The sequence below is a fragment of the Pseudoliparis swirei genome, chromosome 6 (genome assembly GCF_029220125.1).
Source record: "Pseudoliparis swirei isolate HS2019 ecotype Mariana Trench chromosome 6, NWPU_hadal_v1, whole genome shotgun sequence".
NCBI classification, from domain to species: Eukaryota; Metazoa; Chordata; class Actinopteri; order Perciformes; family Liparidae; genus Pseudoliparis; species Pseudoliparis swirei.
In genome coordinates this window covers 19,706,099-19,720,314 of record NC_079393.1, presented here as the reverse complement: position 1 = coordinate 19,720,314, position 14,216 = coordinate 19,706,099, and the positions used below count along the sequence as shown (strand labels likewise).

Genomic DNA, 14,216 nt, shown 5'->3' with positions numbered 1-14,216 from the left:
CAGCAGTTATTGTAGCCTCCTGCATCAATAAAGAAATGTCAAGAACATTGATCGCCGATTGACTTTTACATCCAACCTAATCAGAATATGTGGATAAATATAGATCTAGCAATTAGAGCAGACCAGAAAAGGTCTTCACTAATTTGATTGATGATTGTTAATTGTTAACTAGGAAAAAAAGCAAAACATTGACAACTGGTTTATTCTAGTGCAATACATCCAGTTCTCTAAGCTGATGATATTCTTCTTATGTAAAATAATAATCTTCCAGCATTAGCTACAGCAGTCAAACATTTTAAATACAATGAAGTAAAAAGTAAATACTAACGAAAAATGCAAATACCACAATATTATACTTGTATTTCAGGCATCCAGAACATCCCAAATTACACAGGACAAAACTCTCCCGGTTGAGTCAACAGCACAAACAATACAAACTGAACATACTTGAACTGAACCGAGTGGATTCAGTTGTTCACGTGACACAACCCACTCACCACCTCAGAACGTCGATATTATGAGGGGAGAAAGGTGCTATAAGTAAAACCTAAATCAACTTGAAGGTTAAATCTCTTGCAGTATATTTGGGGGCCACTGTGTGTCCGCCAGGAGAGCTAACAGGACTTCCAATGTGTAACCTGCAGGGCCGAGCTCTCACAGTTCAGGCCTAATATTTCCCAGAAAAGGCTAATGTTTCACGAGCTTCCACAGTCTTTGTGCTAAGCTAACGTTGTGCTACACGCATCCCTGACCTTCACATGTCTGCTCTCTCGATGCACAGAGGTCATGTTGATATTGATATTCTTCTCTGCCTCTAGGCAGCAATGCATACTAATCCCCCCCCCCCCCCCCCCAAACTGTCGAAGAGTTCATTTATTGTGTCAAGTTGGAGAATACAACTGGGAACAAACCATCAGAAACCAAACAGCCTCTACACGAAGCAGAAGAGTTGCACTTCAACACATAACAACAGGCTTAATAGTCCACTCACCATTTCAGAAAATGCTAAATTTACCATCAAAGCCATCAGGACCCAGTGATCCCAACAGATCCATATTAGTCCCACGGGACAATGAGGGCAGTAAAAGGTTGACTGTTCAATGAAAGGTAATTAGGTTTTCTAAAAAACTAAAAAGACACAATGATGCATTAAACATTTCTTCAAGCAAGTGGGTTCAAAGTGCCGAGGCCCTGATGGCTTAACGGACTCTATTATCTCTTCTCTAGACTTTGAAACAGTCCAAAAACAAAACAGATATTCCTTTTTTCACTAAGAATACTCCATAAGGACACTGTAGATGCCGAGTTAAAAGCTCCCTTTACCAATCTCCATGTATATCTTGTTGTGTAAGAAGAAAAGATCTTGCTTGCGGCAACACTAGAAGCTGACGTCTCAGTTTTCTAAATGTCCTACAGCTCTGTTTTCTTTGAGCTCTTGTTGGGCAGATGAAGGTAAATAAACCAATTGAACTTTTCAAATTAAATTAAAAAGTGACTGTGTGGGAATCCTTGCTTCTTCTTAAAAGGAATGTGGGAGAAATAACTGTAGAAAGGCATTAGGTCTAATTTACATAAGCACTACATTAGTTGTCAAGTATTGTATCTTCACAACTAGCTGTGACATAATTAGATCGGCCACGTGAAGTATGCTCTCTGCATGTGTGTTTGTGGGCGTTCACGTGTGTGTAATTGTCTGTGCCTGTATGAATGTGATGTCAGAGTACATACTTTTTGTATGCGTGTGTGTGTGTGTTTTGTATTTTTTGACTGACTAACGGTAGCCGTGTACATGTGTGTTTTGTTTGTGTGCGTTTCCAGTCGAAAGCAGATGCGTGAGATGCTCCTACGCACACCTCCGCTCAAACTCGCCCGGAGTTAAGTGGAACGTGAAGGGAGTTCAAATAAACCCGACGTAGTTCCAGACAAAAATAAATGCCCCGGAATAATGAGACGGGTTGGGTTTTTGACGTTCGTGAAGGAAGAGAAGGAAAGAGGAATAGGCGATTAAAACCATGTTGCTCTCTTCCATCCCAGCCAGAAAAGTGCACTGTTCATACCAGAGGCTTTCATTTTGTCATTAGTCTCCATCAGCACCTGTCTGTTACTGTTAGTGTGTCACAGAGCTCTCTTTCTCCCCGGTTTCATGATGGAGAGGTCATTCCAGCTTTACGACGGTATGAATCGACTGACGAGGAGCTCGGAGAACGTGAAGGTGGCAAACAGTGAAACATGCTTCGTGTTTTCCTCTGCGCGGACATAGAACCGCACACATCTGTGCCTTTTCTCTGTGTGCCTTCGTATGATTGTGTGTGTGGAAAAAAGTGGGATGCAGTCCAACTACCGCTGTCCCCATCACTGAATGGGCTGTTAATAGAGAGTAATGAGGGAGTACTTTCAGAACAGATGTGCGCTCCTCGAAATTCTGTTTTACCCCGAGACCATAAAGCTGACCCGAGCGAGACATCAGCGGGCACGCCGCCGCTCCCTGGCTCCGGTTAAGCTTTGCATGTCATGCGGAATTTTGTTCGAACGGTTTGTTGGCTAAGTTTGCCGAACGCCGCCGTACCGCAGGAAGTAAGAGTAAGTATCATTTCCACATAGCACCTAGAGTCACATTAAATGACGAAAAAGCCTGGCGGTGTCAGCCAGGCCCAAAATCTGTGAGAGGACCATCTTCTTCACTGGAGTGTGAAATTATTTTAGCTCCCTGCTCATTATAGGATTTTAAAATGCATTATAGTTAGGGCTGTTATGGTGTGCTGCGGCATTAATTCAATTTGCCCCATTCACGCTTTCTTATTATTGTGCTCAGTTCAAGCTACAGGGGGAGGAAGCTGCTGAGCAGTGCTGCCTTATCTCTGAAGCATATAAACTACACTACCCAGCTCAATCAGAGCCAACCAGGACTGCTCCATCCCTCCATCTACTTTTCATCTGACTCCCCCTCTCCCTTTTCTCCAAATGCTGCTTCCTGTGGCGACCCCCATCTCTCTTTCCATCTTCCATTTCCTTCTGAGTTGGTGATTGATGGGGGTGTCCTCGGAGCCCTTTCGATATCTTTCCATAGAAGCACGTATATAAGCAAAGAAACACAAACACACACACACACACACACACACAGTTGGAGACGCCAACACACACAAACATATGTGCACAGCTAGACCAGGGCCAGGCAGAAGCAACAGAGGGAGCCGTGCAGATTTAATGGGAAAGCAAGCGTAGTGTATGGGTGAGACAGCATTAATCTATCACTGAAACCAGAACCTTGGTCTGTTTGTGTAGCACACCACCAGGGGGGGGGGGGGGGAGGCGTCCTGCTCATGTATTTTTGTGGAAGTACACCAGATTATCATGGGGCAGCAGAGTCTGACAGTAGTCCTCCAAAGCAAACGCCTAAAGAAAAAATAGAACATATGGGTCGCCTTTGGACTGCAATGCACACACACACACACACACACACACACATGTGCACAAAACATACAATGCACTGCACTAGTCACATGCATTAAACTGTAACTCAGCATGTGACCGCGGCATGGCTTATTGGTAACGGGGGAAGAGGAAGAGGATGAGGGAGCAGTCTGTCCTGGGAGGACCATCATCTCCCGTCATTACCAGCTAGATTAAACAAGATCAATGTTTATCCCCCGCTGTGAGAGGGGAACCAAGTGTGAAGCCCCCCCGCCGCGCCGCGATTCATCACAATGTCTTCTGAGCTACGTTGAAAAACATCAAGCATATGTAAAGACCGATATTAATCAACTTTAATGCGCCAAATCTGTGATAATGTTCACACATTCACATTGGATGAACATAATCGCATATTAACATCTTGTTGTTGTTTTTTAAAGTAAAGCTGCATTTGTTGGATTTACTGTAAATATATGGTGACCTCGTATTCAATCCAAAAATGATATTTTGTCCACCTCATCCTATCTGAGTTTGGGATATAGTGTGAAAAATGCTGGCGGTTCTTGCCGATGTTCTCTGGGTCACGCAGTCTGTCGTTCCTTCTGCATCCAGGGAAATAGTGCAACAATAGTTTGAGGCTATACTTCAGTTTTGGGCCACAACACCCCCCAAAGGCTCCTGCTGGATTACGTGGCAAGAATCTTCTATCCCGATATCGGTCATTTCATCTCTCAATAAAAATGAATTTCTCCGTATAGCCTGTTTTCTATATCATGGTTGAAATGTCCACATGGGGAAGACAATTTTGTATGTGTCAAATACATTCTTGCTGTATGAAAAGTTTTTCGATTTTTTTCCGAGACATTCGAGTTAGTCGTTGGGTTGTGACGTATGTATTGCGACAGCTTAATACATTTTATCACAATATGATTCCATGAAAAGACACATTATTCCCCAGCCCTACTTGTATTCACACTTTACTCTGTGAATTAAGGATTTCTTTTCACCATGCAGAGACGGTTGGAACAGAGAACAAAACAAGACCCCGACTTTCTCGGTCAATACAGCCGCTCTGCCGAATATATTTTTTTCAGTGGATTACATTTAACAGCAGCATGAATGGGACATCCACACAAAAGGTGGCAAATGATTCCTTTAAGACAGGCCGAGTGACTCATTTGTAACTTTGAGCGCATGATTATTCATGTGGCTAACCGAACATTTAGGGACAGATTCTCAATTTAGTATTTGACAGATGCAGCCGTTTTTTCAGCCAGCGATATCCATCAAGTTAACGCGCATTCAAACAATTCATTATTGAGATGACATGATTAAATAGAAGCTGCGGTGTCGGGCAGAAAGGGCAGGAGTAATTATGAGTCGATAAGTTGTGAAAGATGACGTCTGAAACGCGCTCTTGTTTTGAATCTTTTTCTTTGTTTCCTTTTGAGGAAAAAGGGCTTATGAGGACTGCTGCTGCACACTCTGTGCACTCAGTTCCAGATCTTGATCCTTAATGTGTGGCAGCGACGCGTGTCTCTGCGTGTCCTCAGCGAGGCTGGCACCGCTAACGACGCAGCAGCATCCCCATCCTCAGCACATCGTAAGAGACCATATGGTCCAATTAGTCCACGGAATTAAGCCCTGCACTGTCGAGGCCGAGAGGAAGATAGAAAGAAAGCCGGACACAAATTGGGAGCTGGATAGAAAAAGAATGAAGAGAGTAAACCTCACAGACTCCACACGCACACACCCCGCATGCGATAAACAGTCAGAGCCAGATCACAAAACAAGCAGGAACAAAAACACACACACACACACACACACACACACACTCAGTCACATTTGATGAAATGAAACGACCAATGGAGCCCTTGCTCTCTCCTGGAGGCTCATCAGCCCTGAGAGGCACTACATTTTCTCTGCATCAAAAACACCTGCTACTGTAATAAGTCATCCTCTGGCTGTGATGGAGTTGCAGACCGTCTCCCTGTTTCCTGGAATTGATGAGATAACCGAACCATGAGATGGACGTCGTCTTCAAACACATTTTCTAATCGGAGCTGCGGCCCCCTTTCCTTCTTCCATCTTCATTCTTTCTCTTTGACTAAAAGGGCTAACGTCTCTTTTTCTGCACGCCACTCATTTTCCTCTTTTCAACAAAAGCCACGCTCGCACCCCAAATTGCTGTTGCGCAATTACTGCAATTTCTAAAATGCCGGCAATTTGCCCACTTTGATCCGAAGCAAAGTTCCTGGCATGTCAAAGCAAATATCGCTATAGCAACTTGGCCTGCCATGAGATCTTTTTTCCTTCTTCCTTCCGGCATTAAACATCTCCTTGTTCACAGTTCACCCAGCGAAAGCTTTTCGACGTCGTTTGTGTCCTCTGTGTGTTTATCAGTGCCTCTTTTGGGCCGCCGAGAGCGAAGCTGCAACCATTGTTATGCTCAGTTAATTGGACCTTTGGGTACAAAAACGTTAAGAAATTCAACACCAAATAGATAAATAAGCACACGCATTGAATTCCCATGGCATATCCCAGCGCTGGCTCCAATTTGCCCTTGCCCATTCTAGCAGTCGTGTCTGAAAGGCTGATTCATGAGAGCGCTTCGGGACAGTTCCATCAGCCCTCGGACTCAATCACACACCTACCTCTCTGCAAGTTTGTGAACTATTAGCAACAGTCTGTCACAGCCGGTTATAGGACATATAAATTGTTGTTTAAAGTGATGTTTTGTGACTGCGAGCAAAACAGCTCTGGGTTAATCAATAGCGCAAAATCGATTCAGCTCTTTGGGGGAAAGCTGCGGAGAGGCTACGCGGCATGCAAAGGTGGAGCTCATACACACGTTTTAAAGGAAAATGGCAGCTGTGGAGGGGACAGCCAGTAGAATAAAACGCCACCGTGTTCATTACAAAGGATTTCGAGCGTGGCCAACACAGCAGCAGGAGATGAAATCACATCAAGGTAAAGCGGCAAACCTTTGACTCCCGCTAAGTTAGTTTCAGCGCATCCTGGATTAGATTAAATAAAACCAAACCTCCTCAGTTGGCGATAAGCTTATTGTAACCATGCGCCAGTCGTCCTCATTTATCACACAGGTAGACCCCGGGTTGCACTGAGGCATTCTGGGAGTCTTGGCCGTTGGAGGTCAGCGAGACATTTTCCCTGACAGCGCCCGCCTGCGTGCAGTGTCGGGAGTCGACAATGTCTGTGGTAATGGGCATCAATAATGCAGACCCCTGGCCAAATAAAACCTGCGTGTCACCACGACTGTCCCCACAGCGCCGTGCCTCTGGAGCCCTCGCAGCTCGTACCGCGCCGCACACACACCAAGAGGAGGAGATATCTGCTGTAATGAGATATGCATTGCTTGTGTAAGCAGAATGACAGACATATATACACTGTGCGCACTTTTCACATCTTCAGCTGTATAATTATTTTTTTTGGACAACTTGTCCTGCTCTGACATTAGCATACACACACAAACACGCACACACACACACACACACACACACACATACAGCATGTTTCTCCCTGTTGTAGTTGATCTGGTAGGTCCTCCATTGGATGTGCTGTGAGGGTCGATGGATCCTCCAGATGGGACACGACTTATTCACGTCAAATGCAGTTTCTGTCATCGTCACTATAACGTCTTGATAGGATTCGGTTCACGCCTCCGGGTGTATTCATCGGGTCGCGGCGGGCCACTGGCCCGGTTTGAGTGCCACAGCAATCCCTGCATCGTTTCCTCCAGAGCGACAGCATCATTGTGGTTTCAAATGCCCGACAATGACACGCGTTTATATTCAAGTGACGCAGACCTCGAACAATCAAGACATGAATCGTGAGGCCGATGCAAAAAACACGGCAACGCAACCTGGAACGCCATTGTTCCGTTTGACTCGTTGATTGTCGAAACGTGGCGGCCGGCTCCCTGAAGAGGACCGGCTCCCTGTGGAGATATAAACATCGGATTTGAAGGTACCCGAAACACAACGGTTCCTATTTTTAGGGCGTTACAAACGAAAGAAAAGATATTTATTAATATTATATTCCATCTGTAACAATTCCTCCCCCTGAATACTGCCCGTACTGTTCCTTGAACACAATATTGTGTCTTTCTATCGCTCAATCTTTCCCTTTCTCTCTTCACGTCATTCCAAAGGGCAGGTCATACTTCTTGCCCCCTGATAGCCCCCTCCATTTGCCCCCCAACAATCTTCAGACAAATACGAGCACAAAATGCCCTTTTCACATTTGTACAGTGTTATATTTCCCCACACTGCCCTGCAGCCATCCAGAGGAACCCGCACACCTCATTCCCGTCCTGCCACCCAAATAGTGTCTCACTTTCTTCCCTCTAATCGTCTGACAATTATGTTTCACCAAGCTGACCTCTTATCAGCGGTACACAACGCCCTGAGTCTGATCTGGCTGCCCTTTACTTATCTTCAGTAAAGCTTATTGACACGCGGGGGGAAAACAATCTCACACAGACATGCATTTAAACCCTCCTCCTTCCATCTTTCGGGGCCTTCGTCATTCCCCGTTTCTCTCACAGCTTTTCCACCTCTGCCTCATTCCACCTTCGTGATCTGAAAGCCGCTGCGACCACGCCGCCAGCATTACAGCTTGTCCTGACCTTTCCGTGCCCTGATGTAGTGCCTTGTACCCACTTTAAATACCTCTTCTACATTTGCAGGAGAGCCACTTTCCTTCCTTCCTCCGCCTGCTCTCTGTGCGTAATCCCATCTTTTAAAAGAAAGTAGCACACGGTACCCTTCCCGCCTTCGTGTCATCAGATACATACGAGGACTATAGAGAAGAGAGGGCTGCGGGGATGCTGCTACGACACATCCATTTGATATCTGAGAAACCACAGAGCAGAAATCAAATGCTGCAGGCATGTCACAGCTTCACAGCACGTTGTCAGGCAACACATCTGAGAATCTCTGCTGCGGGGAATCTGGAGACTGAAAGGACAATGAAAACGTTCAACACCGGCACACACAAACAGATTCACACGACTCTGTTTGCACATGTGCAAAAAGAAAATGCGCATGCAACCACACATGCAATGCACACACAAAACACACACACACACAACCAAGCATAATCCCCTGAGGCATTCTTACTAAATTGAATAAATGCAGACAGCTTTTTGTGAAATTGTTTTCTACTCAAACAAACAGCCCCACAGTCACAAATTACAAACAGAAATGAGATCGGGTCTCTTCTCAATTCATTTCACATCACAAGAACAATATGCAAATGTAGTGTGTGTGTGTGTGTGTTTGTGGGGGGGGGGATGAAAGGGGAAATTGGATTAAAGGCACCATGAGGCGAGTTGCTGACTATGAGACGGAGAGAGGAGGAGAGAGTAGGATGGAGAGAGAGCAGAATACGGTTCCCTGACAAACAGGCTGAGACGAGGTGATTACCACAAACTGAATGCCACCCTGCCCACAGACACCAGGAGGAGACGGAGAAACCACCACGACATCCCCCCACTCCAACTCACAAAGAACTGCACCACTTATTCAATACTCCCCTCCGAGACCGTCAAATACCATTAACAGATTCAAAGTGTGTTGGAGATCATCCAATGCACATACAGTACAGTCACGTTCTTATCATGTCTTATTATCATCTTCTACCATACATACATATACTCTGACGATGAGTTACACAACCTCCTTTTCTGACGACGTAAAAGAGTTCGGAGCACAGCAAAGATTAAAAGAAAAGAAAAGAAGGGAGAAATGTTTGTTTTGTTTTTGCAAAAGAGAAAGTAATTCCTAACTTTGTGGGTGTGATTAAAAAGTTTGTAGTGTAATGAATCACGGCGCGGCGATGGTAATATGTAATATGAGAATATCACTTGAGGAATGAGAGGGTGTAAAGAAGAATCCCAAAGCCGTTGTTTCACACTGAGCATGTGACAACATGTTGCGCGGTTACATTAAAATGGTCGATTCCAATCACGACGACAACTAATTATATCAGATAAGAGCAGATATTAGAGATATGGTGAATTATATTCATGACTATGAGAAGCAAGCACATTCAGTAGATGGGAGGCCTGTGCCCTGATCGTAAAACATTTTGGCATATTTAGCCCATTATATCCTTAATATTCAACATAAAACCTCTCCACAGGGTTTCTGATCAACACAACAGACTTCAAAAGACGACTCAGTGTTCAGACAAATCACATTTTAGAGGCATTTTCTTCCAGGTAAGTATGCCAAATGAGGATGGACCCCATACTGGGAGTAATCCAGTTCTCATCTCCTCCTTATCTACAGCGTACCAAAATAATTTATCTGAGATATCCAAGTGTCAAACTAGACTTTTTAATCTCCATTTGAACAACACAAATAAGCGCTCTTCTGATGGCTCTCATCATAACGATGCACCCGCTGCAAACATATTAACATAAGAAAGCCGCAGACCAGTGTGATTTGCATTTCATGCCCACATTAACCAGCTAATGAACACATTCACTTCCCATTTAGTCGATCTGCATTCACCAGTTAATAACCACAATACTCTTTTCCCCCACATACAGACAAGTGTGCATTCTTGGGAGTGAACATTAGGAAGTTGAGCCTGCTCAAGGAAAAACCATAAGGTAGACATCTACAAACAGGAAAGGATGTGGCGTTATGCTAATCGTGGTAATCGTGGTAATTATAATAAAAGTAGGGGAAGCAGCGATGTTAGGAGAGGATGAGAAGACAGATTGGTACGTCTGTTAGAAGGAAAATGGCAGTAGACATACTGAATGAAAGGAAAGGATGACTCAAAAATTAGAGTAGAATACATCCAACAAAGATGCTGCAAAAAAAACAGAGTGCACTACTACAATGGCACAGGCAGTACTGGTCTCTCTGAGAGGCATTATTTTAACTCTGGTTCTGGTTTTTTGAGGCGACGGTGTGTCATGTTGTGGCTCTGGATTGTGTAAGGGTGTGCCTATTATTTTGTCCCCCCCTGTGAATAATGTCATAAATACTGTTATGGTTAGCACTGAACGCCACTGGCTTGAATATGCTTTGAACCACTGCCTGAAAGTGTTTTCTGTTTGACATGCAGCAGGTGACTGTCAGCACCGGGGACAGCTCTGTGCTACACAGTCCACGGCTGGGAAATAAATTGAGGAGACACAGCACATGGGGCCTTATTAAAACTGTTTTTTATCGTGCCCGGGGTCAATTTGATTGTGACTGTGCAGTCTCACACTTGCATACGAAACATACACCTACAAAGACTCGCATACACAAAACCTCTCTCTTTTAATATGTCTAGGAACTCCTTTATTTATGGGAACAGACAGCAACATTTATTGCAACGCCCAAGCAAAAACTCACTAGCAGCGGTGAGAGGTACATTCACAAGAGAGATCAGGGTTATGTCTAAAAAATAAAGTGTCAAAAAAATAGAAGAGATAAAATGGACTCAATCACTCAGAGAGAGGCGCATGCAGGGATTGGGAGTGAGACAAGCAGAAGAAAGGCCTCTCCTTCCAGACTCCCGTCAGGAGTCTGTCTGGGAAGCTGCAGCACGGGATAAAGAACATGCCATGCCTTTGATCAGGAGAGGAGATTATCGCGGGTGAGAGAGAGGTAAAATGGAGGAAGCTATCTGAATACGTGTCGGGCTGGAGTGGATTATTTCTGTTCGGCATTTATGCGTAACAACCAAAAAAGAAGAAGCCTATCCTGACTATTATTGCTCTCTGTGAGAATCCTCCAGACACCCCACGGCATGAACGTGTCCCAATCAGGCTCGCAATTACAATCCAGAGCGCACTGTGCAATGCAACAGCAGCAGGCAGCTCGAGTGGAAACAGCGCACGTCGTTTCCTGCACATTGTGCAGCTCAATTACAAAGCAAAATCATTTGGATTTTGTTTTCTTATTTTGAAGAAGTCTAACTTTTGGTGGAGCAAAACAAAACTTCTAATGATACGCAACAGTTTCACCTGTGAGCATTCGAGAGGTTGCCTGGCTGTGCTACTTCAAATCCCTGCGACTAGAGAGTGAATGAGAGGGGGATTAGAGGGGTAATACCAGTAGATGAGAGGGAGCGAGGGTCGCCGCGGTGTGCCACTCTGCAAGGATTAGCTCTGAAAACAACTTCACGGTCGCAAACTCTGTCAATCAAGGATGTAGGCCTACTGCAAACGGTTCTCAAAGACCCTTAGGCATAAACCCAAGAGGAAGAAAACACTTCTCCCTGCTACAAATGAGCTCGTAATATCCACTCATAATTGAAATATCTCATGCATATATCATAATGGATTGGACACCTTTGGAAAAAAATATCTATATTTAATGCATTGCATTGTTGGAGCTCGTATTTTCAGATATGTGGCTGCATGGATGATAATGATGCACACCTGTGGAATGAGCCTGAGCTGCAGCTGACAGCTCTGTGTGGATGTGTCAGGCCTGCTGAGGGGCTCTGATGAAGGCGGATGTGTCCAGATGGCACAACAGTTGTAACATGTGCATGTAAATGTGTAGCACGCCATTAAAAATAATAAGGCATCATCCCCACAATACCAAATAATTCCAGGGGAAATGGGGGAGGGGGGAGGAGGAGGGAGGGGATACATGACCTCACTTAAGTGCAAATTAGCGGAGGAATAATACACACCTCGTTTATCCTGAATCTTAACAGTGAGCTCCAGGAAAGGCTCCGTCTCCCTATCCAGCTTCCTGCTTATCGTGATATCTCCACTGTCGCGGCCCACGGTGACCGGAGAGCTCTCCGGGTGAACCAGCTCGTAGGCGGCGGACGGAAACCTGGCGGGACTCAGGCTCGTGATGACTGAGCCGATGCTCGCATCTTCGGACACGTTGAGGGACACCACCGGAGAGCCGGGGTCAAGTAAAGCCCTCGGCGAGCGCGCGCCCCTCGCTGACCCCGCGAGTTGCGCGGGACACGTCACCCATCGCTGTGGCGCAACGGTGACCACGACACCCTTGCTGGTCAGAGGGGGCCACCCGTGATCACGGGCAAACACATAGAAGGTGACTTTAGAGGGGAGCCCCAGAATAGAGTCGACGAGCAAAACTTCCCCGGTTTTCGGGACAACGTAAAAACTGCCGTTTTTGGGCACGGAGATGTATGTCAACTCTGCGTTGTTGCCGCTGTCTGCGTCGACCGCCTGCAGCCGGTACACCGCGCTGCGCAGAGCCGTGGTGTCGTCTAAAGTTAGGTAGACGGCGTCTGCGCCGCGAAAGCTCGGCTCGTGGTCGTTGGTGTCCAACACGTCCACTTTTACCGACGCGACCTCGAAGACCGCGGAGTCCGACGCGCACGTCTGGCAACACAGCCCGAGGCGCAGCAGGTATTCGGAGCGAGCCTCTCGGTCTAGAACCCGGGAAGTTTTCAGCATTATATTCCCCCGCTTGTGGTGAGCGAAGGCGCGGAAATCGTCGCTGCCGTTCCCGTACAGTTTGAAGTGCAACCCGGACACCGGGCACCATTTTTGCGCGTCGATGCGCCTCACCGGGATGCCGAGTCCGTTTACTTTGGAAGCCGGCGGGGAGTTCTCAAACACATGCCCGTGAAAGAAAGGCAGTCTCTCCCGTGTCTGGTGCCCGGCAGCCGGCGTCAGAAGGCAGCATAACAAAACACCCCAAAATGTCATGTTGGCGGCCCAAGTTATGTGCCCCTCCGTGGGGGTTGGTAGAAAACCATTTACCAAAGAACAGAGAAACACTTGAGAGACATTTCCTCCATAGTTATCCACGGTGCGATCCTTCCAGGAGACCCCCCCTCTCAACTTGCAGCGTGTTCATCCGGGGAGGAGATCCGTCTGCTGTCTCCGTGCAGCGCGGCTGCGTGCGGGCGGTCCACTGCGCTGCAGGCACTTGGCTGTGCTCGTGCCCAGCGTTCAGCACCACAGCACCGGACAGCGCCAAGCGCGGGGGCGTGGCAGCGCGCGGGGCACGGAGATCCTCGGTGAACCCCACCTACCCACCGTGCGTGTGCTGGTCAGGAGGGTCCCCGCCTCAAATCTCTCCGCTGAGCCTGTGCACGCGCAAGCAAAGCCTCCCCGGCTGTACGTCGCCGCCTGCGTGAAGACATGTGTGTGAAGAAAAGTCAGGATGGATCCCTCACGTGCTCCGTCTGGAAAACCAACGCTGGCTCCGGTGCTGCCTTGCTCAAGAGCACTTTTACAGTTGGTGTTGTTGACGGAGGAATTACTGGCGCACTGCACTCATCCTCTCCCTGTGGAAACTGGATCCGCGACCTAAATCCCCCTAATTCAACTTTAGGTGACAGTTCTCTCAATGCTCTGCATTTCTGCAAATCACACGTGAACACAATCACGTCTCATTTACAGCGTGAACACACACAAAAGTGGAAAAAATGCCTTAATTGAAATGCAACGGCATGTGATCTGGGCTGTTGTGTAAAGATGGTGATTTAAGACTCCAGTCGTCTTTGCAGTCGGTGTAATGTGCCCAACCGAGCTCACATCAACATGCTCCCCCTCTTCCTCTCTCTTCCCACTCTGCTGGGCTGCCCAGGACTCTAAACCTAATCTGTAGGTGTCTGCGGCTCATTCCCACAGACCGAACACTTCCAATTCCCCTCACTTCTCTGACAAGTCGGAAGACTAAATATTACACGGACCGCAAGGCAATGAATTATCAAAAGAGGAGGACATAATGGGCTGGAGGGCAAGTAAGTGCACTCTGTCTCCCGTGACATGTCAACCTTTACTTTAGACGAGCACGGATCAATATTCATATGCATCGAGGTTGCGGTAGGCCGGC

General features: G+C 46.6%; 1 protein-coding gene across 1 annotated transcript in view; it reads right to left on the bottom strand.

Annotated features, from left to right (window-relative positions):
* LOC130195015 (neural-cadherin-like) overlaps positions 1–13,081 on the bottom strand; it is a 76,400-nt gene extending 63,319 nt beyond the window's left edge. Inside the window, exon 1 of the mRNA XM_056416245.1 lies at positions 12,082–13,081. Within this exon, the coding sequence (XP_056272220.1) occupies positions 12,082–13,081 (1,000 nt within the window). The remainder of the gene's footprint in view (positions 1–12,081) is intronic.
* Between the last annotated feature and the right edge of the window lie 1,135 nt (positions 13,082–14,216).